Raw genomic sequence first — 27736 nt, forward strand, 5'->3', positions numbered from 1 at the left:
GCGCGGGGCACCTCACTACGGTGGCCGGGAGGAGGCGCGGGCCCGTCATGGCGGCGGCGGTGGTGGCGGCCGGGCGGGCGTGTGCCCGCGGCGCGCTCCGAGCGGCCTGGCGAGGTGATGGGGCAGGGCGGGAGCCGGGGGAGCCTCCGCGAGGAGGGCAGCGGCCACCCGCCCGGGCAGGCCGCGGGAGGCGGGGGGATTTCCCACAGGGCGAGGGGTGCGCGCTCAGGGTGCACACACGGACATCCATGGGCACAACAGACATCCACGGGTGGCATCCTGGGCACATCCAGACATTCTGGGCACACCCCCATCCATGGGCACACCCAGGCATCCTGGGCACACCCAGACATCCATGGGCACACCCAGACATCCCTGTGCACACCCAGACATCCATGGGCACACACAGACATCCCTGGGCACATGCAGGCATCCATGGGCACACCAAGGCATCCCTGGGCACACCCAGACATCCGTGGGCACACCCAGGCATCCCATGGGCACATGCAGGCGTCCTGGGCACACCCCCATCCATGGGAACACCCAGACATCCATGGGCACATTCAGGCATCCATGGGCACATGGATCCTCTTCAGTCACTTTTTGAAACTCAAATGTATTATTTTTTAAAGTATACATAGAAGGAAGGGAAAACGTCTTTATCTTCCACAGTCCTCTGAAAAGTTTCTTGCCTTTCTTTTCTTCTGCCAAATCTAAGGAGTTTATGAAATTCAGGTATCTTTTCATCCTCAGAGTAATCTATAATGGGGTGGTGCCAAACTGTGATATTAGAGCCTGAACATTAAGAAGGGCTTGAAAACAGGCTGGTGATTTTTCCTTAGTGCAGGGAAACATTTCCACAGTCTAGTCACAAGAATATCCTTAAAAAACCCCAACCATTTCTTGCAGGTAAACCAGGAAAAATAAAAGGCTGCAACTACTTCTTAATAATTCATTAAAATCACTCTGTCAGCAAGACAGAGTGCCTTCTTCTCTTTGTGACATTTTCTGTTGCAATATTTCCCCTGCCACATTCTGCTTTGCACTTCAAGACAAGAGGTTCAAGTCTGATTCCCTTTGAAAATCACTGGCTTCTCTTCCCATGCCTATATTCGCAGAAAACACAGTTTTAAGGAAGGAAATGTGCTATCTATAAACACCTGTCTGTCTCTGTTCCCAGGGTTTGCTCCTGTGCCAGTGAAAGGGAGTTGCAGCTCCTACTCCAGCCTGGCATGGGCTCTCCAGACACGGTGCTCCCTCTCTGCCCCCTGGACTGGGACAGTGGAGCAGTGCAGGAAAAGCAGTTTCTTCAATACCTGTAAGTCCTGAGTTGGATAAAAATTATTGACTGTAACAATCAGGAGAGGAAAATAAAACACTGCTTTGGAGAGACACAGTCCTGAAAATCTGTGTATACTGACTTTTTTATGTCTCCTGAGATTACAGTGGCTGCTGCAGGTGTTGACAGAAGTGTGTGCGCAAAATCAGTTTATCATCTTTTAATAGCAAACAAGGGTTTGCTTTGTGTCACAGTGAATCCATCTAATGTATGTCATTGGATGGGAGGAGGAAGAAGCTTCCCCTCTGTTTCCTAGGGCTTTATTCAGAGTATAAATTGTGTGTTTATCTCCTAAATTATTTTTGAGCCACAGGCAAGGCCTGCTGTTCAAGCTGTGCTGCCTCCAAAGTGAAATTGCTGCAGTGCAAGAAGGAGTTACACAAAACCTGTTGGTAACAACCCTGCAGATTGTCTGCTCTGGTGCAGTGTTTTCCTGAAGCCCTGAAAGGAATTTCACCCATGCTTACCATAGCTGAGGAATGATGGCTGTGTAAATCCACACTCAGGACTGTGAACTGAGGTAGCTGGGGGGCTTTTCCACCTGCTTTGTGCACCCTTATCCTGTCCCATAAGGGAAGAGAAGAAATGATAAGGACACAGTCTCTGGCAGAGATAACTGCAACAATTAGAGGGTCAAAATTTGATTGTTTCCAATCCATAGAATTTAAGATCTCTGCAGGATCAGCCTCTCAGAGCTGGTGGTCTCTTCCCATTCTCAACATCTGGGTGCAGAATACTGCATTGGTTTCTTTATGTTTGTTTTCTTTACATCTGCTCAAGAAAAGGGGTCAGGCTGGGCTTGTTGCTCATCTTGTCCTGTAAATTTTGACCATTGACTGGTTCCAAGTAATTCAGGGTGGAGAGGTCTCCAAAGACGTGGGAAAGGCTGCAGTGTGAGCTGCAGGCTCTGCAAGGAAAGGCTTTCTAAGGATGCCACCTGCAGGGAGATCTCATTTAGACAAGCAGCAGCAAGATGAGAATATGGAAGAAGCCGCCCTCTGTTGTTATTTTGTTTATCTTAAATTAAACGTGTAGCACCACAAGTGATTGCAGTGTGATTAGGATTTGTAGGTTAGAATTTTTCCTTAATTAGCCTTGTATTCATACTCACAGGCTCTGGATGAGCTCTGTTTTACCAGAAGCTTTTTCAGATGTCTGGTTAAATGACTGAATTAGAAATATTTGCTGTGATGGCATCCGTGTTGTTTAGTAAAATTTGATATATTTAGGCAAACTACCTAAAACTATTGGCTTGTTTAATGAGATGTAACAACCAGGAAAAATGAAAGTGTACCTCCTTTGTGTATGAAGCAGAGACAGTAGCCATGAGATTCAGAAGACTCAGGGTTTTGTATTTCAAAGTACAATTATTCTAAGAACACTTTCTCTTACGGAAATAAAAAGCAAAATCTTCACAATTCGAATGAAGTGGATACAAACGGTATAAATCACTCAAATCCTTAGCAGTGCAGTTGCTTCAGAAGTGGCAACATTTAAAATGCAGATATGACCATTTTATGTGAAGTAACTGTCAAGTGAAATGTCAGCCAAATGACAGAGCTTTGTGCCTGAGAAGGGTGGCTGGATTTTTCTCTCTCCTCGGTGAATGCTTAATGATCTTCCATCATTCCTTGGGCAATATCACTCTGCTCTTGTTGGTGGGGTCATGTATACCTTCAACATAACTATTATTTTTAATGGTTTGACTGGTTTAAATAGAAGGAATTCATTTAAATAGGAGGAAGTGGAATTACCCTAGGCATTTGTCTCTGATCCTTACCCAGGTAGTTCTCTCCTGCAACTCTGACGCAAAAACATACACAGGGATTTATTCCTGTCCTGTGACATATTTCAGTGAGTTTTTAATGAAATAATGTAAAATTATCTTCTTATTCCAAGCTTATTCTTTCCCCTTTCCACTCTCCTGACCATGGGAAGCAGTTCAGTTTCCATTTACTGGTTTGGCTGTCTCCCAGCCTTAGGAATTACCTTTGACCCCAGGCATCCAAACCAGCATGATTTTCTCAACATCTGTTCTGTATCCAAGTGCTTGTGAGATAAAGAGCTTTTATTTGATACTGGGACTATGTAAAAATTAGACTCTCCTACTCACAGGTGATTCCATTAGCTACCCTTGGGAGCCAGTCATGGCATCATAGAATGGTTTGGGTAGGAAGGACCTTAAAGAGCATCTTGTTCCAAAGGCACTTCTGTGACCTTTCTTACACCTTCACTGCTCCTTGAGGCTGCTCCTTAATTGCATTTTGTGCCATGTTTTTGTAGTCTTATGTGAGTTTTCTTTGGGATAAATTGTTCATTTTGACAGCCATGTCTAACTCCATGATCAGAATTTAAAAATACTTACTTTTTCAATTTACAAAGGATTTTTCTTGAAGTATGAGCATTCCAGGTAAATAATTGCAGAGCTGCCTCTTGTCATTATCAGTAGTACCATAAGAAGAGTTTTGATGTTTCAGCATTAAGGATGTAGAGTTACATCTGTACAACTGCTTTTTAAACTTTTTTTTCTTTTACAAGAGAGTTGTCTGTATGTTGGAAAATAGTTAGTTAATTGCTTTTAGCCAAAAGAAAGGGGACTGAATGTCTTATAGTTAATTGGACCTGGAGAGGTACAATTCTACTGGGTTTTGATTTGATTGGGTTTTTTTTACAATATTTATTTTGATAGTTTTATGATATTACTTTTCAAAGGCATTTAGCCTGATTTTCATTTTGTTTTGAGGAACTGAACCAAGCCAAATGTGCTTAGTTTGCAGAAACCTCACTGAAATTTCTCTTCTCCATATCCATCTGGTGACACTGAAACATGATAGTTACTAAAAATAAAAAATGAAAGCTTTGATAATCAAAGCAACCTTCAAAAGATAGTAGATTTACAGCAACATATACTAGCCACAGTTAAGGTTCTTGGTTTTTCATAAAATGTTATAAAGAAAAAAAATACAATTTTTCAGATGGTGGAATTGTAGCTGGATTTATTCAGTGTTTGAATTGAGACTGACAGTCAACCTGACAATCCCACATCTGCAGCTTCTGCTGACATTGTGACAAATTGCCAGTTTTGGACAATGTGAAATTCTAATCTGAGTGCACTGTGGAAGTGTGCTCAGGATTTGCAGTTAAGTGGGGTTACTCCCTCTGTCAGTGTAACAGTGTGAATGCATCTTTTGGAATATTTTCAGGTTTTGTTGTACTATCAGGATGCAAGTTTTGTTTCTGGATTTTGAGGAAAATGCCCAAAACTTTCCCATTCTATCTTGGGGGAAAAAATAATTAGACTATAGATGTCTTTTTGTGTCAACAAATTTGCAGACCCACCTAAATAAAATTTTCATGCAATCCACATAATTGGAGCTTTTGCATTTTTAACAATGTTATTAAATTACTGTGAATAAATAGATAGCCCCAAGAGCTTCAGTCTTGTATGAACAAAATCAAACAGAGAAAGTTTGGTAGCAGATGAGGGTTTTTCCCCGGTTCCCTCTTGTGGAAATCCCTCTAGCAGTGAGAAGTAGAACTGATCTTAAGTATTCAGTGGAAGCATACCAGGAATGTGCAGTTCTTATTTTTAATCTGTACTTTTATCTAAAACCATTTTTATCTCTGTCCCATGGTAGTGATCTCTTGGATGGCCTCATGTTGATTTTTGTGGTGTTGCTGTAGCCCTTGTCCTGGTGAGACATTTCCAGTGCCCAGATTGTGGCAGGGTGCAGCTGACTGCCCCCAGTTAGTGCTGTGGGACTCAGCAGTGTCTGTCCAGACTGAACACTTACAGTCCTCAGGGCTTCCCAGGTTTGTGTAAAGGCCCTGGAGAGCTCACAGGTGATACCCTCAGAAGATGACATCTGCAGGGGCTGGAGGCAGAATTGCAAAGAGGAGCATGTATTTTGCTTAAGCAGCCCTGGTTTTTAATGGCCTCACCAGGGAGGGGGAGATTTTTGTCTTCTCATTATCTTCCAGTAGAACTCAGTATCAGATATGCATCATGCACTGCCATTTTTAAAATCTGAGAGGTCTCTTTTGATAAAAGATCTCTTTCTTTGAAGAAAACAATGTTTTGAGTATGGTAACTTAATACGCTTGAGAATAATCTGGCACTATATCTCATTTTTTATTGATCTTATAGATCCATGCTTTTCTGCTCATGGGCCAGGTTTAGACAGGAAATCAAGAAACTGATGTCATATGCTGACAGTTGCATTACAGAGGTCAAGTGGCAAGAACAGTTCTCATTTGGGAAGAACACACTGATGTTGATGAGTCTGCTGTAGAATCTCACATGTTAAAAGTGATCCCTTTGGTATTAGTATGCCATTGTTCCATTTTTCTCTCATTAATAAATCTCTTTGTGTTTTCATCTGCAGAATATTCCCTTTTGAATCATGGAGGAGAGGATTCAACCTAGAGGAGTTTAACATTTTCCATAAGTAACTTTACAAAGCCTGAGTAGGTCTTGGAATGAAAGACTTCCACGTTTAAAGCTAAGAGGAAAATATATTAGAAACATAACTCCTCAGGAATAACAGATGGTGTGAACTGAGTTGACAGGTTTTGAACAGTGTATGAGTTCAGCTGAAGATGATTGAGGTGTATAAAGTCAAACTCCATCTTTGTTTTGGATGATTCACTGCTGTTGTTTTGGAAGTAGGTTTTAATGTAATTGTGAGAATGACTGCAGCCATTCCTAAGGATTGAGCTTGGAGTTGAATGTTAATACATGCAATTGGAAATGGCATCTAAATTATTTGAGTCGTGTTCAGCCACTGCGATGAGTTGTAGGTTTTGTTCTTAAGACAGCTGCTCTGTGTATGTTTTATCCTAGCACCTTTACCCTAAATGCTTTGAAATTAAGAATATTGTTGTCGGGCACGTTTTGTAAGATGGTGGGGAGAGAATATGACATCATCAGCTTAGATTTTTGGATCATTCCTTTTCCTAACCTAAGCTACTTAAATAGCAGTTCTTTGCCAAATCCTGGTTAGAGTGGTTGATGTAGCCTGCTCTGTGCCAGCCTCTGTCCTAGGAATCTTTGAAGTACATGTGGAAAGGGATTTAAAAGCAGAAAGTTGTTTTTTGGAATGGTGTTTGTCAAACAACAGAGAGATGTATATTCCTGCAGAAAATGGGAGACCAAGGTTGAAGTCCTTCAAATCAGGAAGTGTGCGGGTCTCCAGGTTCCAGATAAGTGTGTTAAACTTCTGGATTAAGTAAAAGGGGTAAGCTAATGAAGATAAAGGTCTGCATTCAAGAAGAAGTGTCTCACTGTGGTCATTAAGCAGCTGTGTATAAACTCTAATTTATCATTAAATCTGTAGCAGCACATTCTCTGCTCGTTCATATTTCATATGCATGAAGCATTTTTTTTCTAAATTCTGTTTTTGTTTGGAGATGGTGGCAATTGGTGTTTTCTAAGATTTCATCTGCTAATAAAAGTGTGTATTCCAGGCTGAAACTTGGAAGAGAATGTAAGTGATTGAAAAGACCTTACTGAGTTCCTTAGGTAATGCAGCTGCAGAAATGTAGTGGTGTTAGTGGACAACAGTGCACTGAGGCACTGTTTATTGTAAGTAGAAGTATGATTATTATAACAGGTCCTTTACTCTTTTTATTATGTCAATATTAATGTCTTTGTATCTCTGCTGCTGTGCTGCCACAAGCTATTTGTCACCAAAAACCTTAGGGAAAGATTACTTGTATTGGAAAGAAGTGAGCCTATTTAGCTGTTTTACAGAATTGATTCTTTCTTCTCCTTTTATTCCCTTCAGTTTTCCAGCTTACTGCTCTTTGTCTTTCTTTGTATGCTCAGCAAACTGTGAACTCATGTTGCAGGAGACAAAGAAATCTGATTTTAATCTCAGTTAATGAGTATCTAGGATACTGGTTTCTGATGGAGCTTACAGCAAGTCTATCAATACTTTCGGTTTACTGAGGTGTGGCCAAATATTAATCTGATAATTACCTGTCTCATTCCAGCTATTCAGGGATAATATAAAAAGACAAAAACCCAAATCCTTTCCAGAGTATTACAAATACCTTTTGTGTAGATTAAGCAAAATGGAGTGATGTCACACAGACTTACTGTTGTTAGTGATCAGCTTGCATAAAGCCTGCTTTCAGCTCAGTTCAGTAGTGGATCTTTTTCTAGTCTATAAAATAAAATCTTATAGATGACACTTTTTCCCCCCACTCAGTAGCTCTGTGCTTTTGGGTAACTGACTAAAAATGTGTAGTGGCTTTTATGACTGGTTTTATTTTAGCTCTTGAGGAATGGATGCAACATCCTATTTTACAAAGGCAAAATAAAATAAGCCCATAAATCTCAAAGACACTGCATGTGTGCTGTAGTGTCTTCATTCCAGAACATCTACACAAGTGTGAAAGCAGTGCACTGCTCCTGCTCTCTGTCTGCAGTTAATTCCTCCAAATCAAGCCATTCCTCCTGCCCATGTGGGTGCTCACTAATCACCTTGGTGCTTTGCTGCCAAGTCAGATTGACCTTTCTTAAACACAGATTTTTATTTTCTCCAGTGGTGTGTTGTCTGTCTGTCATAAGCAATGTCCCCACCACTGCAATCTTCCTGATGACAGCCTATCCCTTTCACATCTCATTCTTGTCACTTTGTCTTAAAATCAGCGTGATACCTCCATCCTATAAAGATCTCAGCTCTGCAGCCTGCAGGCTTCTGATGTGTTTCATTAAATGCAGCTGCTTTCCAAACACATGATGGTATTATTGTAGACTGATGAGATGAACTGCACTTTGGGACCAAATGTGATGTTTTCATCTGGTTCTAATTTTGTCAGAATTTGTGCAGTGCTTGAGGCCAAAGCTTGACTCGGTCTGACCTGTTCTTCATGGATGTGTTGGCATTGAATGTTCTCTGGTGCAAGACAATGTCCTTACTCTGTGACCTTTGCTACTTCCCTCTATTGGAATTAAAGTGATCTGATTGTATGTATATTTGGAGTGCAGCTCAAAGTGCAGGATTTTTTTTGCATATATTACCAGCTCCAGACCTATTCTTTTCTCTTAACTGCTTGTTACTGCCCCTCTGCAGCCTCCTTTGTAGCTGTTTGACCCTTTGTAGGGTCACCCAAACTGCAGATTGAGGGACTGTTCCAGCTTAAAAATAGCCTTGCAAAGAAAAATTAAATACCTTTATTGTGATTCCATGTTTCCAGGCTAGCAGGATTATATATTTTTTTTTTAAATTGCTAGTTACAGAGTGTCTTCTGAATCAGCTAAGAAGCTTAACAGGATTGATGATCAGCCTTCCACCTAATGGAACAGCCCCATAGTTAACTTAGCATGAATTTACTGAAAAACACACTACCTACATACTTTGCTTTTTTTTTCCCCTAAAAAAAATGTGCAGTAAGGAAGTAATGCATTTTTGTATAAGTTTTTGTTGGTTTTGGTGGGGGTTTTTTGTTGGTTTTGTTTCCCCCCACACATTCAGCTCACAGCCACATGCATTGGTGTGTTGTCATCAGCTGGAAGGTTTTTAGTGGCTGACAGTTCAGACACTGGTTTTAAGACATTTGATGCAGCTGCTGTTTGTGGTTTGTTTTTTTTTTTTTTTAACTTCCAAACCTCAGGACATTAGGGTTCACTTGGATGTCTAGAAAAGAGCATGTAATTTCAGACAAGAACTTCTTTTTTACAGGGACTAAAGCCTACCCAGGAGCAAAATCAATTCTTGCCTCACAGCATATAAGAAGTGGGATAAACTTTGCTGTTATCCATGGGCATTTGTGCTGATCTGTGATACACAGATTTCTACTTGTCTGCAGTAGAGCCAAAATCCTTGTTACATGTTTTGCCTTGTTGAGCTGTTCATACACCATGTTTTTTGGGTATGTGGTGACTTTGGAGGCCACTCTGCTCTTGGCTGTCTTGAGGTAATATTATTTTGTAGCTCCCTGGACTTGCAGAGTTGTGTGTCCTTGTTTGTGTACTTGCTTTCCAATGTACTGAGCTTTGATTGCTGGATTCAGGATTCTCAAAAAGAAATCAGTAATGCTTCCTACTTGGAAAAAGATATTTGAGTGAATAGGTGTGTGTCAAACTCTTAGAAGAACCACCTTGACACCTTAAATAAACTTAGTACAAAAATAAACTTGGGCACTTAGTGGCATCTCTGGGCATCCTGGATTGTTTCTGTCCCTCACTGTGTTGTCAGCATGGCAGAGCTTGCCCAGTTCCAAAGCATTTTCCAGTCGGTGGGGCAGGATCTCTCAACCACATTATTCTGAAAATAATTAATTGCTGGTGGAAAGTGGTAGTGATTGTATGGTTGTTTTAATTCCCCTGGTTAAAAGTTTTTACTGATTTTTTTTTCTACTTTAAATAAATAAAATCAGTTTGTAATCAGAGAAGACAAGATTTACACTGCCATATAAGGCTGCCCCTGGGTCAAGCACATAATAGCATTGATCTGCAAACAGAACCGTGGTGATGCCTCTGCATTCTGCCTGGAGAGATGGGCAGGGAGAACCCCCTGGAATTCAACAGGGGCAAGTGCAGGGCCCTGCACCTGGGGAGGAGCAGCCCCAGGCACCAGCACAGGCTGGGGTGACCTGCTGGGCAGCAGCTCTGCACAGAAGGACCTGGGGGTGCTGCTGGACAAGGAGCTGTCCATGGGCCAGCCCTGCCCTGGGGGACAAGAAGGCCAAGGGCACCCTGGGCTGCATTAGGAACTGCATTGCCAGCAGGGCAGGGAGGTGATCCTGCCCCTCTGCTCAGCCCTGGGGAGGCCAGTCTGGAGTGCTGGGTCCAGTTCTGGGATCCTCAGGACAAGAGAGACGTGGAGCTCCTGGAGAGGCTCCAGCAGAGGGGGACAGAGATGATGAAGGGACTGGAGCACCTCAGTGCTGAGGAGAGGCTGGAGGAGCTGGGGCTGCTCAGCCTGGAGAAGAGACACTGAGAGGGAACCTCATCAATGTCTGTCAGTGCCTGCAGGGAGGGGCCAGAGCATGGAGCAGGCTCTGTCCAGAGGCAATGGGACAAGAGGCAGTGGGACAGTGGGGCAGGAACTGAGGCTCAGGAAGTTCCACCTGAACATGAGGAAGAACTTCCCTGTGCAGTGCCCGAGCACTGGGACAGATTGCCCAGAGAGGCTGTGGAGTCTCCCTGCCTGGGGATAGCCAAGAACCACCTGGACACATCCTGTGCCACGTGCTCTGGGATGGCCCTGCTTGAGCAGGGAGGTTGGAGCAGATGACCCATGGTGCTCCCTGCCAGCCTGACCCATCCTGGGATTATGTGAAATGTTATCTATGGTGTCTTTTCACATAGTCAGTTTCTTTTTGGTATAGTTTTTCTTCTGGGTTTTTTTTTTGTTTGTTTGTTTGGGGGTTTTTGTTTGTTTGTTTGTTTGTTTTTTGGTTTTATTTTTGTCTAAGCTGCTGTGGTGTCCTGTATTGCCATCATCTGGGTGAGTAGGAGTTTGCAGGTAACTACTGAATATGTTTCCTAAGTCTTGCTCTCCCGTGCTGGGTGAAGCACCAAGGCAGTGCATGGTCCTGGCCACAGCCACTGCCTGAGGCGGCCTGACAGAGCCAGAGCTCTGTCATGATGCTGTTAAAGTGTTTTGTATTTCCTTTACACTTATGCAGGCAATAAGAAGGATATTATATTTTCAGAAGTTGAGAAGAGCATCAGGTTTATGTTTTGCCTGATTTTTTGTGTTTTGTGCATTTTAAAGCAGAGTAGCCCTTGGATATTTTTAGGGGTGATTCAAGTTGACTGTCACTGATCAATGTCCTTGGATAAGTACTGCAAGGTGTTGCTGCTCTGAGTTACTAATGAATGATTTTCTTTTCATGACCTGGAAATGAATACCATACTGGTTACTTGTTAGGAATATTTGTCTTTAAATCAGTTTTGAAAAACCTTGTAAAAAACATGCCCTTGGCTGTGGACCTCTCTCAGTGCAGTAATCAGGAGTAGAGACACATCTTTGCACCAAATACATATGCACAGAGTAGGAAATTACTTTCTTGGCAAGGCAGTAATGCTACAATTTCAATTCCAGCAAAGCAAAGATCAAGCAGGTTTCAAGTTTGGGGTTATTTTTTGTTCAGCTTCAGTTTCCATTGTAAGCTGTACTTGAATATAACTTAAGGAAGTTTTTTTTTTTTAAAATTTTAGTGACAGCTGATCAGCTATGGAAAGGAGCTTTGGCAGAGACTGGCGTGGGAGTAAAGAAAGGAAGAGGAAAGAAGAAGAAGAAAAAGCTAAGGAAGAATCTCAATAGAGGCCAGGAGATTGGTGAAGGTAGATCACAAATACAAAGCTGAAGACACATCTTGATGTTTTTGTGTATAGTATTTCTTGATTTCATAAGTGGACAAATTTCTTTTTCTTTCTGTGGTGCCAGAACTGCTCGAGATATTTTTGTCTTTAAACAAAAAAATCTTGATATGATTATTTAATGTTGGTTTTGCTTTTCCAGTTATAAATTCTGCATCATAGAATGCATTTGAAATATGCGAGAATTTTCCATTTTGTTGCATCTTTCCTGAGTGCAGAGTTGCAATTCTAATTTGGAGCAAGGCATAATTTTTCTCTGTTATTTCTAAGGACGTTCTGGTTTCCTCTGGCCTGGTCTTAATGCTCCTGTGCTGCAAACTGGGAAAGTGCAGGAAGTTGCCCAACGAAAAAAAGAAGAACGAGAGCGAATTCAGTCTGAAATCATTCAGCAGAGAGATACATTTGAGAAGAAAAAGAAAATAAAAATTAAGAGAGAAGGAGGATGGAGTGGAAAGTGCTGGGGAGGTGTCATTCTGGATCCTCCTGACCCTGGTCCTAATGGAGGTAAGAAAACCAATTATCTTCTTCCTCTCCCTTCGCCTTTTTTAGGGGAGACTCGGAGAAAGTGAGATCCAGACTTTTTCTGTGATTGAAAATTGGTTTTGTACTTTGTTCCAGGCCCACACACAAGCAAGCTAAATGAAAGAGCAGGTACTGCTCACACCAGTGAAATCTGTTAAAACACTGCTTTATTTCCTGCAGCTGTTACACTGTTCTGTTACATTATAGGCTGAATGATTTTATGTGGTATTACAGAGTACTCTGTTCTGTCACAGACTGCTACAGGAGTCTTGAAGGATGGAAATGTTCTTCTGTGTCCACCATCAGTTGTCTTGAGTATGAAGTATAGTCATGTTTTTTTTATAGTTTCTTAAAGGATCCTGTGGGATAAATCAATCTTGTTGAAATTCTAGTTCAAATAATGAAATAGGGTTAAAGATTATGTAGTTTGAATGTAGCTTTTAGAAGAAGCTGCAATAAATAACTACCATAATAACTATAGAAGTTACTTTTATTTCCTAAGTAGTTTAATACAGTGAAGCTAGAGCTTTTACATGTACAGCAGAGAGGTGACTTTTTTACAGTGCTGTTCAGCACTGTAAAAAAGACTATTCAGACTACTAGAGTTTCTATAGTTGCTTTAACATTTAGAAATCTAATCTTTTTCATCTAATTAAACGTGAAAAAGACTTGTCAGCTCCTGTTGGGCTGAGTTTTTATTGTGAAACTCTGCTTATTGATCTTTCTGTACACTTTTATAGTATGAGGGGCTAAGAAAGACAGGTGGTATTTTCTAGCACTGTTGCATTTCATTTTGTTAAGCAAATATTCTGTGGAAGGCAGTGATGGGACAATGGACTTGGCTGACTGTCACTGAGTCTGTCAATGTAAAAATAGGAGATCTGAGAGATTAATTGCTCAAAATTCCCCATAAGTCAGTGGTGGAACACGGAGCAAGTCAAGGAAGTGCCATGGTTCTAGTTCCATACTCTGAACACAAGACTGTGGTGAGTTTATCCCACTAAAAGAAGTGACAGCTGTTGTAAACAGTGTTTATGCATTTGTGAGCTTTACCTTCTGGTGTTTCCTTGATTTTGCTTTTGGCTGGTACTACAGAAATGGATTACTTGCTTTAAAGTTGGCAGTGTGGAGCCTGTTCTAATCAGATCAAGTTCTGCCAAAAAGAGGAAAGGGCACTGCAGTCAAAATAGGAGAATGAAGCTGTCAGCCTGCATTATAAATGAGTTTGAGAGAAAGCAGTTTCTGATTAGCATGCACTGATTTCCTTTTAATCTGCTAAAAAATGTTGGGGATCTTCAGGCCCTTGCAGTTTTTTCAATTTCTTTCTTTTTATGCAGAGGATTAATGATTGTGCAGGGGAATTGGGACAATCCCTGTATGCAAAATAATGTCAAGGTGACCGGAAGAACAGACCTGAAACTGCCAAAGCCAATGAATCCTTTTGGCCTGAGACTGTGGCATGACTGGATTCCCTGGTGTCACTTCCTGTGCTGGCTGGGAGTGGAGAAGGAACAGTATTTTCCACTTAGAAATCAAATTGCTTTTCTCCCAAGTTTGCAGTGTTCCTTAAGCAACTGAAGAGCTTCAGAGGGAGCAGAGAGTGCCTGCTGGGATTCATATCCTTACTGTGAGCTAGAAATCTGCTTTGTGCAGCCTGACAGATCTCTAAACTGTGCCAAGATGATCATGTTTTTAAACATCTTGGAGGTTTTGTGTAAATAATAAACCAATGTTTGGTCAAGGTCTGAGGCCCCAGTTCTGCACCATTACAGGCTTTTAAGCTTTCCTCCAAAATCTCTCTGTAACAGCACCAAGTAAAGGTTTTCTGTCTTGTACTGAAATGCTTTTGTTCATGGGGTGAGTTGGAAAAGCAAGAGGTTGTTTGAAGTGGTCATATATTGTTTTGTTTCATGCTCCCCCTCCCCTTTCTGGAATTTCATAAAAGTGTCGATAAAGAAGTACTTGCATTTCCATAGAATCAAAGAATAGGTTGAGTTGGAAGAAGCTTTTTACAGGTCATGTAGTCCAAACCCCAAATCTCTTTGAATGCCTGTTAATTGTATGATAAAGGCTTCAGAATATTCTGAATAATATTGGATAATACTTTAGTCATAATGGAAGTGACCCATCTGGTGATTTTAATGATTTACAACTTTTGCTCTGTATATATGAAAATTGAGGTTTATTTGCAGTTTTAGAGCAGTATTTAGGGAAGAAGGCAGTTTACACTGCTGGTTCAAATTATTCTAGTCTTACCTTTTCTACTTCTTGCTGAGACTGCTTTATAAATTACAGCTCCATAGAAGCTGTGTCCTTCTTCATTTGTACCACCTACAGGAGGGTGTGCTGATAGACAAGGAGCACAAGGGAATGTAACACCCTGTTTTTCTCCCTACAGAAACTTATGAAGATTTTGAAACAAGAGTCATCGAGGTAAGCATTGCAAATCTTTCCAGGGACTTTGAAGAATTATCACTACTTTATATTGACCTTGGAATTATTTAACAAGTCCTTGCTAAGTCAGTATTATAGCAGTAGGAATTAGTCTGGTTTTCTGTTTCAGCTGCACTACCTGTGAGAAAATGAGTTACCTTTTCTCTTCATTTGAGAGAGAAGGGCTAAGAGAAATATTTTCTTAACAAAATAGCCTGATTGACAACAGCTCCTTGTCTGAAAGTTAAAAGACTAATCAGGCAAGTCAGAAGCTGAGCTACCTGACTCTAGAAATCATCTGAGGCTTCTCTCCTGTTCTGGTAAATGTGCAGACGGGTTTCCTTGTCCTTGATTATCTTTCTGCATTTTGTTGAGATGACCATCAGTTGGAATTCTATCTTGAGTGTTTTCTGGATAAATCCAAATCTTTGCTTGTGGCAGTGGGTTTTGGTACCTCCTGAGATGTGGAAAACAGTGATGCTGTAATCTCAGTCTGGGTAATTAAAAATCATGAGTTGGTTTCTATTTTTTTTTTAAAGAAAAAATCCTGCAGAGGGGAAAGATGTAAACTGTTTTAGATGTCTGTTGTAAGGATAAAAAGCAAAGGATAAAAAGCAATGGATATAAATAAAAAGCAAGGTAAATTTAAACATAAAGAATGACTTGCAAATGGGAGTTTGAATACTGGAATGGATTGGGAGTATGTGGAATGTCTGTCATTGGAACTTTTTAAAAACAAGTTAGGTAATCTGTCAGAAGGGATGGGGAGACAAAATCTGTGACCTGTTAACCCATTGTCATACCTCAGTGAGTTTTTGAAGTGGACTGGACCACACTATGGGCTTTGACTGAAAGCCCATTTCAGCACTTGGTCTTTGGAGCAAAGCAAAGACCATTTGGAGCACTTGGCCTTTAGCTGAGTCTGTGTTTGAAGGCCATTTGTAAAAATTGAATTGCACAGGAGCTGTTTCTAAAAGAAATTATTTTTGTTCCCAAGCCCTGCAGCTGGCAGTGCCTTCTGCTGCCTGAAGGGGCACATTGCAGAGCAGAGGATGTTGGTCTGCTGCTGTGCCATGTCACAGCTGGCTCTCACTTTGGGTGCCAGAACAGGGGAGTTTGTCCTGCTGTACTGGCAGAATTATTTACAAACAGCAAAGCTGAGTTGCTCTGCAGTGGTTCCACGTGCTTTAGAAATCTGTCTCAATGCTTTATTATATTTGAGTAATAAAAAAGCTTTTGGAAGCAGGCTGGGGCTCTGCTGTTACATGAGATTGCCACAGATGTGAACTGAGAAAGTGGAATGCTTTTGCAGAAAAATAGCAGCAGCAAAAATTCTCTGTTCAAAATCAGCAGTGAGCTCAAGATAATTGAGTCTTGCAATTTTCTGATAACAAGTTTTGAAATAAATAGATCATTTTAGCATTCCTGGCTTAAATAGGTGAGAGACATGCTGCTATTTCTGTATGTCTTTTCCATTATATTTGCCTTCACCACAGTACAGGAGATTAAAATAACATTTGCAGGGAAGTTGTGCTTCACAGCAAGAAACTCAGAGCCATTTTTAAAGGACTGCCTTATGAACAAAGGTATAATAGACCCTTTCTCTTGTGATTATCCTGCTGAAAAGGCTGTGCTGTTTTGCCGAACAAAGAGAGAAATTGCTTATTAAAGTGTTTTCTTATAATGTAGAAACAGAAAAGCTGTAATTTGATTTCTCCTGACTGAAAAATAGAGTATAGACAAGCTCAGATTTTCATGTCAACTAGAACTAAAGTTATCATAGAGAACTTGGGTTAACTGTTTCTTACTTTCCCTGCCAGCCTAAGGCAACATTTCCTGTTCTGCTCATATATTAGAGAGAAGAACAATCTCTTTAAATAGAACTGATGGTAATGCTTAACTGGTGTTCTAACATGATATAATCACAGTGGTAATTAAAATCTACAGGCGCAGCTGACATGTGCCATTATTATTTTCACTGGAAGGCATCATTTCATGTGTCACCAACCCTCAGATGAATTTTTATTTTTCTCCAAAATGAACATGGTAACATAGGGGGGAAAAAAAGTAGCCTACATGATATCCTGTGCTGTAATAGTAATTGCCTTGTAGTGCAATTAAAATTAGAAAGTGAGGCCTTGTGCTCAGTAGGGCCTGAAGGCACAGAGCATGAGGTTAGTGGCCCTCTGAGTCTCTCATTAAAGGGGAGCTTTCTTTGTAAAAGACAGATCTCAAAAGGGTTTTGTCCAACACTGAAATTGCCTCCTACCAGTTGTGAAAACTGTGCTTGGTGATCACTTGCTGGTTTGTTCATGCTTTTTTGTTTCCATTGCCTGTTTCTGGTGAAGGCAGTGTGAAGAACTTTGTGCAAGCATGGCTCCATTTTAGCAGGGTCAGTGCAACCTTTCCAGTGTCAGAATAGATCTGGTTTTGAGCCAGATGGTTCAGGTGTGGTACTATCATTTTTAAATAAACCAACAAAAACAGTCAGAGATTTGTGTCTGAGTGTTGAACTACAGAATGCAAAGCAGCAATAGGTGTTCTTGTCTCAGTCCATTTGGATCACTCAGATTTGCAGAGCAATATAACCTGTAAATAAAAGTTTATTTCATGAGCTTGCTAGGCAGGAAAACAGCCAGCCACTCAATCCCATTTGTATTGACTCATCTAGCACAGGAATTCACTAGTTCTTCACCTAATTCATCAGGTTTCTAACTGAGAAGTTCCTAGTTCATAACTGATAGCTGTGAGGAAAACAGTTGCCAAACCAAGAGTCAGAGTGTTCCTCCTTCCTCCTCTGTTGCAGAGCAGGTGTGGCCCTGGGAGGCACCTCTGTCATTGATGTCACATAGCTTGGAAATGTGATCTGTGCCATTGCCATCAGTTAGGGGGCTCTCAGGAGCTGCCAGAAACACAGCATGAAAGGATGGTGGGGGCAGGGGACACAAAGCTCTGGGTGGCAGTGGCTGCAAAATGGCTTCTCTTCCTTCCTGGACATCTTGTTTGCCTTGTTGCTGTCACTTTGACATGAGGAAGCTGCTTCCCTGCCTACAGCAGGCCTCTTCTTGACTCAACTTGGTAGACTTGTTACTTGTGACAAAAAAAAAGAATGTTCTTTCATGCACAGGCTAAACCCCTTTGTTTCTTTTTATAAGTCTTTGGAAGTTGTTTTTGCAAAGAGTGCAAAAAAAAAAAAGTCTCGTGAAAAAGAAGTGCTGCATGAATTACAGTGTCTGAGATCCATTGTTTGACAGCCTTGACTAAAAAATTATATGGTATAAAGGATACTCTTTGAGTAATAATTTACTTCTAATGAGATGTTGCCTCAGAAGTGCTTTTGGGGTATTTGTAGGCTCTACATTTTGCTTTTAGAATACAGGGAACTCTTCTGTTCCCTAGATGATGCTGACAGTGTCTTTAGACTGGCAATGAAAATTTCAGACAGTTTTTAACATAGCACCTGAAGCTGCCTGTCACAGGAAAACATGAGAGGTCAGAGCTGTGCACTATTTCTGATATTCTTGGAGTTCTCAAAAGATTTTGGCCTGCCCTAAAAGTAGAGTTTAGGAATGCTACCCTTAACTGGTTCTGTTTTATAAATACTTGATGATTTTTACCTGTCAGGCTGTATGGAAGGAATAATTGACATTTGGAACACCCAGAAGCTTTTGAGTGACTTTTGATTGGGCATAATTATGGCTCTTCCTTTGAAGAGGAAATAAAGCCATTTCAGATGCAGAGTGACTTTTAGGATGCACTGCTGGGGGCTCAGTCCAAAGGATCTGTACTCAGGTGGGAGCTGTAGTATGAGGCCACACTGAGAGAGGAGAGAGGACAGGACAAGGTTATTAGTGCTGCTTGTGTGAGTGTGAGTGTTGTTATTTCTGTTGTGTTGGCTTGCAGGGCTCAGTGTGGGATTGCATCCCCGTCTTTCTGTAAGGGTACTTGGATGGGGAGAGCATCTCCTGCTCTGAGGGTGCAAGGTTAAGAACCATTTCAGTGTGAGCATTGCAGCTGGGAGGTGTTCTGCCATTGTGGTGCCAATCTGCTCTAGCCTTGGTGCACAGAGTGCTGATGGGCACTTGATGTAGCTACCATGGGTTTGGGTTTTGTTAACAGGTTGATTACTCAATTCTTTTGAGTAACTGGATTCCCAAACCTTTTAGCTGTGCCCCTGACCCTGTCTAGGCTCATTGGCATGGAAGTGCTTTTCTTTCAGCACTGCACCCTGCTCTCATTTTATCTCATTTCCCCTTGTACCTTGGAGAACTGCTGGGTCCAGAGGCTCCTATGCCCTGAGGGGATCAGCCTGTGCAGACATTTCTCTGCGTAGCAGCAGCAAAAGAGTGCCAGTGTCAGGAGTGTGGCCTAGAAGTGGCAGGTTCCTAGAAATCATGACTAGAATTGGATTTCTAGAAAGGAGGGATTCCCAAGGGCAATCAAGTTGGCCAGTATTCATTTGGCTTTTACAGAAACAAAGCCTCACAGGAAGTGTTGGATTTTGACCCTTTTTTTAACCAAGTGCAACAGCTGAAAGCATGATAATGTTTAGCAGCCTTTTTTTGAGTGTAACTTGCTTCCACGTTGTCATTTCCCCTCTTAATAGATGTTTGAGGTGGTTTCATTTTGGTTTTGAGGTGCTGCTCTTCCCTCAGGTCTAGAAAGAAAGCTGAGTTTGCAGCATTTCACCACTGGATGCTGGATACAAGGAGACAGTTGTGGGTGGTTGTGCCTGGGTTTCAGTCACTTTTCAGAGGCTGTGCTGTTTGAAGAATGGCACAGAAACTCCTTGCATGTGTCTTCATTGCCACATTCTGGAAAGGGAGAGGAATAATCCATGAGGAGATTTCTACAAACATCACACCCTTTATTTTTGACATGCTGACTCTATTTTTGTACAGATACCTACTGAGATTGGCAGCAGAAGATAAAAGTGTGTGCAAAGCAAAAATAGTATTCTCTTGATGCTCCTGAGGAGATGATTCTGCTTCACTCTCTTTTCCATTATTATTTTGCATTTTCTCTAAATAGCCCATTTACACAGGCACTTTCATCCTATGGGGTGTGGCTTTTTAGCTTGTTCTTGTCAGCAATGAGTTTGAAGAAAGAAAAATAGCTTGGAATAAGCAATTGGCAAGGCTGATATTTCTTCAAAGTGCTCTCTAGAATGTGTGGGCACTTTGAATTAAACAGCATCTTTATTTTAATGAAAGCAAGGTGAAATTTTTGAAACCCTAACTGTAATCTGTACCTAGTGAAGACCCTAGGGGGGTCTTCACTAGGTACAGATTACAGTTAGGGTTTCAAAAATTTCACCTTGGGGGGGGGGTTGTTGGTTTCAGGTTGGTTTTTTTTTGTTTGGATTTCTTATGGTGAATTTTAGTAAGAATGTTTAAACCATGACCAAATATTTTCTAATAATCTACTTTCAGATGCATAACACTACCAGCAGAGTAGCTTACTGAACACTTACATATAGGGAAAAGGATTTTTATGTACACTATGTATTATCTTTTGATACTTAGTATATAATTCATGTATGACATACAGCATATAAACTGTATGTCTGTATTTAAATAAACATTTAGTTCAATATATAAACAAAACCAAGGGAACTAGAACAGAGGGACAGAGCATCTCAGATTGTTTTCCAAAAATTGGATTCTCTCACCCAGTGTGCAAGAAGTCAGTGCACACACAGTGGAGCTGTTTGATTTATTTGTAGTTCTGCTCCAACAGGGGTGCTGTGGGTAAAGCTAGCACACTGAAAGCCATAAATACAAACATATTTATACAATTTGATTATTTACAGTTCTGCATCATGAATCTACATCACTGCTTTGCTAAGCTGCTCCTCGCTTAGCTGTCTCTCACCTGGATTTAAGGGTACAGCACATTCTGAATTCCTGTTTGGTGTTAGGGGTCCACACTCACAGGCAGGTAGCCTCAGCTTCAGAGCTGTGGTTTGCACATCAAAACAAGCTAGGTTCACCAAAGGACAAACTCTGAAGTATTTCTAAACCCCAGCAGACCAAAGCTGGTTTGGGCTGACATGTAACCAGTCTCTTCCCCTTATCTCATCATTTTAGTGACCTTTTGCCACATTCTGCGTTCTCTAGGTCAGGTTGTCCTCCCTTTTCCCAGAGCATGCCCTCCCTCCCACGTGTACATCAGTCTGTTGTCCACTTTGGGATGTATTAGACCATATAAGGTGGGGGGCTGTAAAGCAGGGCTTGCTGATATGGAATATTCTGACTTGGAAGGGACCCATCAGGATCACTGAGTCCAGTTCCTGGCCCTGCACAGAACAGCCCAAGGGTCACACCAAGTGCCCCAGACTGTTGCCCAAGCACTGCTTGAGCTCTGTCAGGCTTGGTGCTGTGACCACTGCCCTGGGGAGCCTGTTCCAGTGTCCTACCACCCTCTGGGTGAAAAACTTCTTCCTGATATCCAACCTCAACCTCCCCTGACAGAGCCTCAGGCTATTTCCTTCTTTTTCCCCTCTCTTAAATGGAATCTCCTTTTCAGCAGCTGTCATCTCTGTAATGAGACTGCCTTCTGCAGCATGCAAGTAGATTTCAATCCTAAATTTAAATTCATGTAAACAACAACAGACCTTGAGCAATTCCTGAGAGTGCTTCTAAATTAGATTAAAATATGAGGGGGCCACTTCAATATTGGCGTCACTTTTTCAATATTAGCATTACTTCCCATTTTTTTTCCATGTTTTCTCATCTTGCTTGAAATCACACATAAAGCTGGCAGTATTAAGAGCATTATCTGTTGTGCAGCTGAACACAACAGAGGGGTTGCTTTCATGAAAGGCAATTTTCATGAGGTAACTTTTTCTCTGAGTGTGGATTTTTAACAACCTTTATGTATTTAATGTCTTGAAGCCAGTGTCCCACTGCAGATGCTACCCACTGACAGTGTAGATATTTTAAGTGTACACTACTGACCTCTAGTACCTTTTTTGGCAAACTTGACTCTCTTTAAAAAAAAAAGAAAGAAAATAAAAACTAACAAAACCCAACCCATTTGGACTATGTGCAATAACAGGAAGCTTTGTGTTGTTTTTTCCTTCAGGTGAGAAATGTGTTTTGCATGAAGGCCAAGGAAGGCAGAAAAAAGTCAGTACGTGCCTTAGTGGCTGTTGGGAATGGTAAAGGGGCTGCAGGTATGTATTGTATGGGTGTTTTTATTGTGTGTACAGGGTAACACCTGATCATGGCATATTTTGTGGCAGCTTTCATAAGGCAGCTGTGTTCATGGTCAGCCAGAGTTTTGCTGAACTTTGCTTATGTGAAAGATTCAAGGCCTCGTGTGTTCCTCCAGCTGAATTTTGCTTACACTTGGGAGTGGAGGAGAATTTGTAAAGAGAAGAAGGTGTGGTTCTCTTGCAGAAAGATTTGTTACTCTGAAAAAACCCTTCCTGCCTCTTCTTTGGAAGGCTTCTTCATGGAATGTGTTATCACTGTAATCCAGATGTCCTAAATAATGGAACTGAAGTTGTCCCAGGCTTTTTTTCTTCATTCTCTTCTTTATTTTTAAGCAGAGGACTATTTCTTTTGTCTGAAGCAGTCATCACTACTCAATTGTTTGAAACAAAGTTTGGTCAAACACACAAAAACAGCTTAGGCCTTGGTTTTTTTTTTTCATTTGACAACAAGCAGTTGGCATCCAGATGTTAGGTGTTCATAACTCCTAAACTCTTTTTCTCTGTGATTTTCTCTGAACCACTTGCTGAGTATGGTCTGTGCAGTAGAGTGGAAATTCAAATGCTAAATGTGGCTGTGAAGTTCTTTGGGGTTTTTTTTGTTTCTTTTGGGGTTTTTTGGTCTGTTCAGTGGAGTGGAAATCTAAATGCTAAATGTGGCTGTGAAGTTCTTTGGTTTTTTCCAGTTTTCTTTCTGAAGATCATCTGCATCATCTGTTTCTCAGCAATAAAATGCCTCTTTCTGTCTTGCAGGTTTTGCCATAGGGAAGGCAGGTGACAGGACAAATGCTTTAAGGAAAGTATGTTGATTGAATTTTTTTTACTTGATGACAATTACAAATCATTCATACCTACACTTAGAAGTTTTTTCCCTAATAATCAGTATAATTTGTAGTCTTTGCAAAGAAGTAAATCCATGTGTTTGCTTTGTCTGTCTTGATACAGATAATCATAGAATGATTTAGGTTACAAAAGCCCTTTAAGATCAGTCCAACTGTTGATGTAACACTGCCAAGTCCACCAGCAGCCTCAGTGCCCTGTCTGCACATCTTTCAAACATCTTCAGGGATGGTGACTGAGCCACTTCACTGGCAGCCTGGTCCAGTGCTTGCTAAACCTTTCAGGGGAGAATTTTTTCCCATCTAAACCTCCACTGGCACAGCTTGAGGCAATTTCCTCTCATCCCATCCCTCGCTACTTGGGAAAAGAGACCAACCCCACCTCACCTGGGTCTCCTTTCGGGTGTCTGTAGGGAGCAGTAAGGTGTCCCCTGAGCCTCCTCTTCTCCAGACTAAACACCTTCATTTCCACAGAGTTTAGATGTGGCAAATCTGTTTTCCTAAGTTTTTTTTTTTCTTTTTTAATATATCTAATTAACTGAATAATGGTAAATCACAAATGCTTAGCAGAAGAATTTAAGGAGAAAAATGTTTTCTGCTCTTGTTCCCTAGGCAAAGAATAAAGCAATAAGCTCCTTACACTTTATAGAGCTGTATCAGAACCACACCAGTAAGTATTATTCTTTCAATGCAAGCACTGAATATGCCAGCAAGAACTGGTTGCAACTACTTGCAAAGCATAAAAAGATGTTAAATCAAGTTTTTCTGGTCTGTTACATTGTATTATAATTCTTGACAACCTGGTCTAGTTGAAGGTTTTCTTGCTCATTGTGGAGGGATTGGACCTGCTGACCTTTAAAAGGTTCCTTCCAACCCAAACAATTCCATGGTTCTGTGCTTAGAATTTGGAAACCTCATGCATACTATTTCAGGCTCTTAATAGCAAGATTAGATCTTTACTGGCACAGTTTGAGTTAAGGGAGTCAGGTACTGTCAGGGCATTTTTCTTTACAGTGAACTCCTGTGCTTTTCCCCTTATGTGTCAGAGGAGATGATCCCTGTGACTCAGTGCATGTGTGCTGACCCAGCAGGCAGGGAGAACCTGGGCTGGAGGGTCAGCCTGATGTTTCCTGGTAGTTTTTTGTTAGCATTGTGTATAGAAATCCAAGAATGCTGATGCCTGTGGGGAAATCTTAGGTTAAGAACTAGATTTTTAAAAAAATATGAGTCAAATTGTGTCATGTGAGCTCAGCTCAAAACTAAATGAGGCTGACTGGAGGCACACCTCCCTGATTTTCAGTAGTAACATAGTATTCACAAGTATCTCAGCATTCATAATCCATTCCAGAAATTTACCTAAAGAGGACTAATCATCCTCTTTAAAGAAGTCAAAGGAGAGTAAAACCAGCTTCACAGTTCAGAAAAAGAAAGGCACTAACTAAAGCTTTTCTAGAAGGAAGAATTTATCTGTAATACCTTTTCCCCCCCCTCCAGTTTACCACGACATTTCTGTGAAATTTAAAAGGACAAAAATCCGCATGAAGAAACAAAACAAAGGTAATTAAAGAAGTTTAAATTTTGAATTTTTCATAATTACTGACTGGTATTTATTTGATGAACTTAAACTTATGTAGTGTCTAGTCTACCATGTTTTAAATGTTGAAAATCATCAGTCATTTTTCTTTAGAAATACCTACTGTTGCTGGCATGGCTTTGCTCTTGCAAATTGGGATTTGTCCCTTTTACACTGGTGGGAGCTCTCTCACTCTTCCTAAGTGTAATTCCTTCAGTCCTAAATTACCTAGGTGTGGAGCCTGGTCCTGCTCCAGCCACTGGTGGGTTTATATAGAGCTCTAAGTTCTCCCACTCCAGTTCTCCCTTTCTTTACAGCCTTGGTGGTGGTGAAGTCAGTTTGATCTTCCTGGAAGTGACACCTGAAGTTTCATGAGAGCTCATCAGTTAGGGGGGTGGTTTTTTCCTTTTCCTTGTTTCTTTGGGTTTCTTTCAGATCTGTGTCTCTCTATATTTTGTTTCTGGTTTCCCCTTTCTCCCTCAGTTTCCTAACTGGTAAGGTCTCCAATCAGATAACCTCACTAAAATAAACATTCCAGCCCTTTTCTGCAGCTTTCCAGCCATTTGATCCCCAGGATGTATTTCTTTTTTGTGTCCTTTAACTCAGCAGCAGCAAGACTATCCTGCAGTTTCTAAAGATCACTAGAGCTAAGCCATGTGAAACAAACCTCTCTGGAACAAAAGTTGACTCTTCAAAAAAATATCACCTCCATTAAAACCTGGCAAGTGTACGAAGCCATCTGCAATTAATGCCAGTGTAGTACAGTTATGCACTGGAGCTGGTAAAATCTCCATCTCTGTGATGGAGAGGGATGCAGGTCACACACAAACCTCTGTTGTGTTTGTGGATTTTGAAATATGTCTCTCCTTCACTCTGTGCCACTAAAATTATGACAAAGTCTAACTCATTCCAATTGCTGGGCCGGGAAAAGGGAAGTGATGCCTCTGCACAGCCCCTGGAGCCATTTTCAAGATCTAATGTGTTCTACCATGCTGGGTAACAAAAACAACAAAGAAGAGATCTCAGTGCTCTCTTCTGAGTAAATTGTGTGCTTATAAATAATCACACAATGCTCATTTATGTTTTCCCCCCAGGGTATGGCCTGCACTGCCACCGAGCCATTATCACCCTCTGCAGGCTGATTGGCATTAAGGACATGTATGCCAAGGTCACTGGATCCAAGAACTTGATTAACATCACCAGAGCTCTCTTCAGAGGCTTGACCCTCCAGGTGGGTGCACTCCCAGTGTCCATTGGGTATGGGCACAGGAGGGGATGGATGTTGTAATGGTTTGTGGGCAAACAGTTTATGTTCCAGGCTTAAAATGAGGTGGTCTTACAAAGAGCAAACAAAATCAGCAAAGGGGTTCATTCTTCAGCAGTTTTATGGAGTTGTCCAGTCAGGAAGAGCTGTGTGTAATTCTGCCTGTTCAACAGCCAGGTGTCTGCAGGGAATATCTGAATTCCTGGGCTTTCATTTGGTGGGGTTTTGGTGACTACTAAGAAATCCTGGGCAGAGGGAATTGTGGGCCAGGTTTGGCTGCTGCTGCTTGTTTGTGCTCTAAGTTCTCATTGAGCAATGAAGCCCAAGCTGCTTCTGCTGCTGCTGTAATTGAGACCTCTGAATTCAGTCGGGGAGGTGGTGGTGTTCCCTCCACCTCTGAGTGCTCACAGTGGAGATGTCTCTGTCTGAGCCAGCTGCCTGGAGTTGATGGAAAAGCTCCAACATGCAGCATTATATCCTACTTCCTTTGAACAGCAGCCTCAGGATGAGTCAGCCCTCTGGAAATTCCTGGTTATCTCCTTTGTTGGCAGTTTTGGTGGCTGCCAAAGTTTAGCTGCTTCCATTCCCAATACAGCCCTGCAGAGCTGTAGCTGTCAAATCTGTCACCCTGTGCTGGCTAATGTCATCAGTTCAGCCTCAGGAGGTGTGAGGGGGTTGTGATCCTCTTTGCCTGATGGGAGTCACAGATCTCCCAGCTTAGCAATACCTCAGGGCAGTCACACTTGGAGAAGATTTTCCGTCATTGTCTCTGAGAGTCTTCCACAGAGCAAACAGAAGAAAGGCCTGCTGTATAAATTATTGCTTTTGGAGTTATGCACTTGGTATGTTTTCTTCACTGCCCTGAGAAGGAAAACTTTCCTGTCACCTGTAAACATTTACTCTGTAAAATCTCAGTGTTGTCAAAACAGCTTGCAGACAAGGGACAGGTGTAATTGAAAACAATGTTACATTCATATCTTTATGAATGTACCTCTATGTTAGTTAATGCCACCTGTCTGGACAGTAACAGGCACTTTTCTGTTATCAAAGCAAAATGAATATCCACTTTATATCCATTTATATAAAGACATAAAAATGTTCCTGCCAACAGGAACACTAGCATGCCAACAGGCATGTTTTTGAGCAGGGTATGTCCTTCCAGAAGCAAGTTCCTCTGGGATGACACTGTAGGGCTGATCAGTGTATCTGCGGTCTGCCTGTCTGAATTGTTGCCCAGTAAGATAAGCCTGACAAGTCATTTCATTTACACAGTGCTTAAACTGTTTATTAGGAAATTACTTTGGGGGGGCCTTTTTCCCCTGCCCCACATCCTGTGTAGGTTTTGGCTTGAAGTAAAGCCATCACAGTTTTGGTTGTCCTTTCCCTGTCCTGCTCCCAGGAGACTCACCAGCAGCTGGCAAACCAGAAGAGCCTTTACGTGGTGGAGTTCCGGGAGGAGCAGGGCCCTCTGCCCATCGTGGTGGCCCTGCCCGAGGGGCCTGTCCGTGGGGAGCCTGAGCCTGAGGATGAGGTTCCCAACACAAAGCTGGAGTGGAGGGAGGTGAAGGAAGCCCAGGGAATGCTGAAATCCCCCTGGGCCAGTGTCAGACGGGCGGCGTGCTGACAGCTGCGGGCCCGCCGTGACTCCAGCTCAGTGCAGCTGGGAAAGCCTGGCTCAAGACAAGGGTGCCTGGGCTTCAGTTTCAGGGGAGGGCAGCAGGAGCTCTCTCGTGCCATCCATGTCACTGCTGCCCTCCAGGAGCACTGTTTGCTTTCCCACAATCCCCCTGAGCCTGAGTGGGAAGGTTCAGATGGAAACAGTCGAAGAATGAGTCTTGGGCTTCAAGCATGCATTTACTCCATTCCAGAGGATGGTTTGTCCATGTTTCTTTCACAAGCTCTTGGGAAACTGTTGAAAATACAAGATTGTGAAAGCAATAAAGAATCATCAGAGTGGGTATAGTTTGGGTTTGTTTGGGTCTTTTTGTTGTTGTTGCTACATGCTGGTGTCTGGGATATGCTGAAGCCAGCAGCAGCAGCAGCAGCAGGGGCTCGTGTGTGCAGCCTGTGTCTCACTGCCGAGGCTCAGGAGTTCAGTTCTGTGCCTCCCAGGCTGTGAGTGCCTGGCATGGCATTTCCCCAAATGCCAAAAGATGCTTGGGCCACCTCCTTTGTTAGTATGGGAGAAAATACCTTAGAAATCCTTTAAGACCA

General features: G+C 41.9%; 1 protein-coding gene across 1 annotated transcript; it reads left to right on the forward strand.

Moving 5' to 3' along the window:
- The first annotated feature begins 25 nt into the window (after positions 1–25).
- MRPS5 (mitochondrial ribosomal protein S5) lies at positions 26–27484 on the forward strand. Its single transcript, XM_059840938.1, has 11 exons — positions 26–114; positions 1181–1318; positions 11514–11639; positions 11946–12179; positions 14596–14630; positions 21717–21807; positions 22600–22646; positions 23298–23355; positions 24180–24242; positions 25353–25489; positions 26922–27484. Exons 1-11 carry the CDS (start codon positions 48–50, stop codon positions 27144–27146), a joined length of 1221 nt encoding a protein of 406 aa, XP_059696921.1. The 5' UTR covers positions 26–47; the 3' UTR covers positions 27147–27484.
- Positions 27485–27736: the final 252 nt, after the last annotated feature.

Source organism: Haemorhous mexicanus, chromosome 3 (assembly GCF_027477595.1).
Source record: "Haemorhous mexicanus isolate bHaeMex1 chromosome 3, bHaeMex1.pri, whole genome shotgun sequence".
NCBI lineage: Eukaryota > Metazoa > Chordata > Aves > Passeriformes > Fringillidae > Haemorhous > Haemorhous mexicanus.

Excerpts from the sequence above, each read along its gene's own strand:
- MRPS5 (XM_059840938.1), top strand. The coding sequence starts at position 48 with ATGGCGGCGGCGGTGGTGGCGGCCGGGCGGGCGTGTGCCCGCGGCGCG. Across the intron at positions 11,640-11,945 it reads AGGCCAGGAGATTGGTGAAG|GACGTTCTGGTTTCCTCTGG; the intron begins GTAGATCACAAA and ends GTTATTTCTAAG. Across the intron at positions 12,180-14,595 it reads TGACCCTGGTCCTAATGGAG|AAACTTATGAAGATTTTGAA; the intron begins GTAAGAAAACCA and ends TTCTCCCTACAG.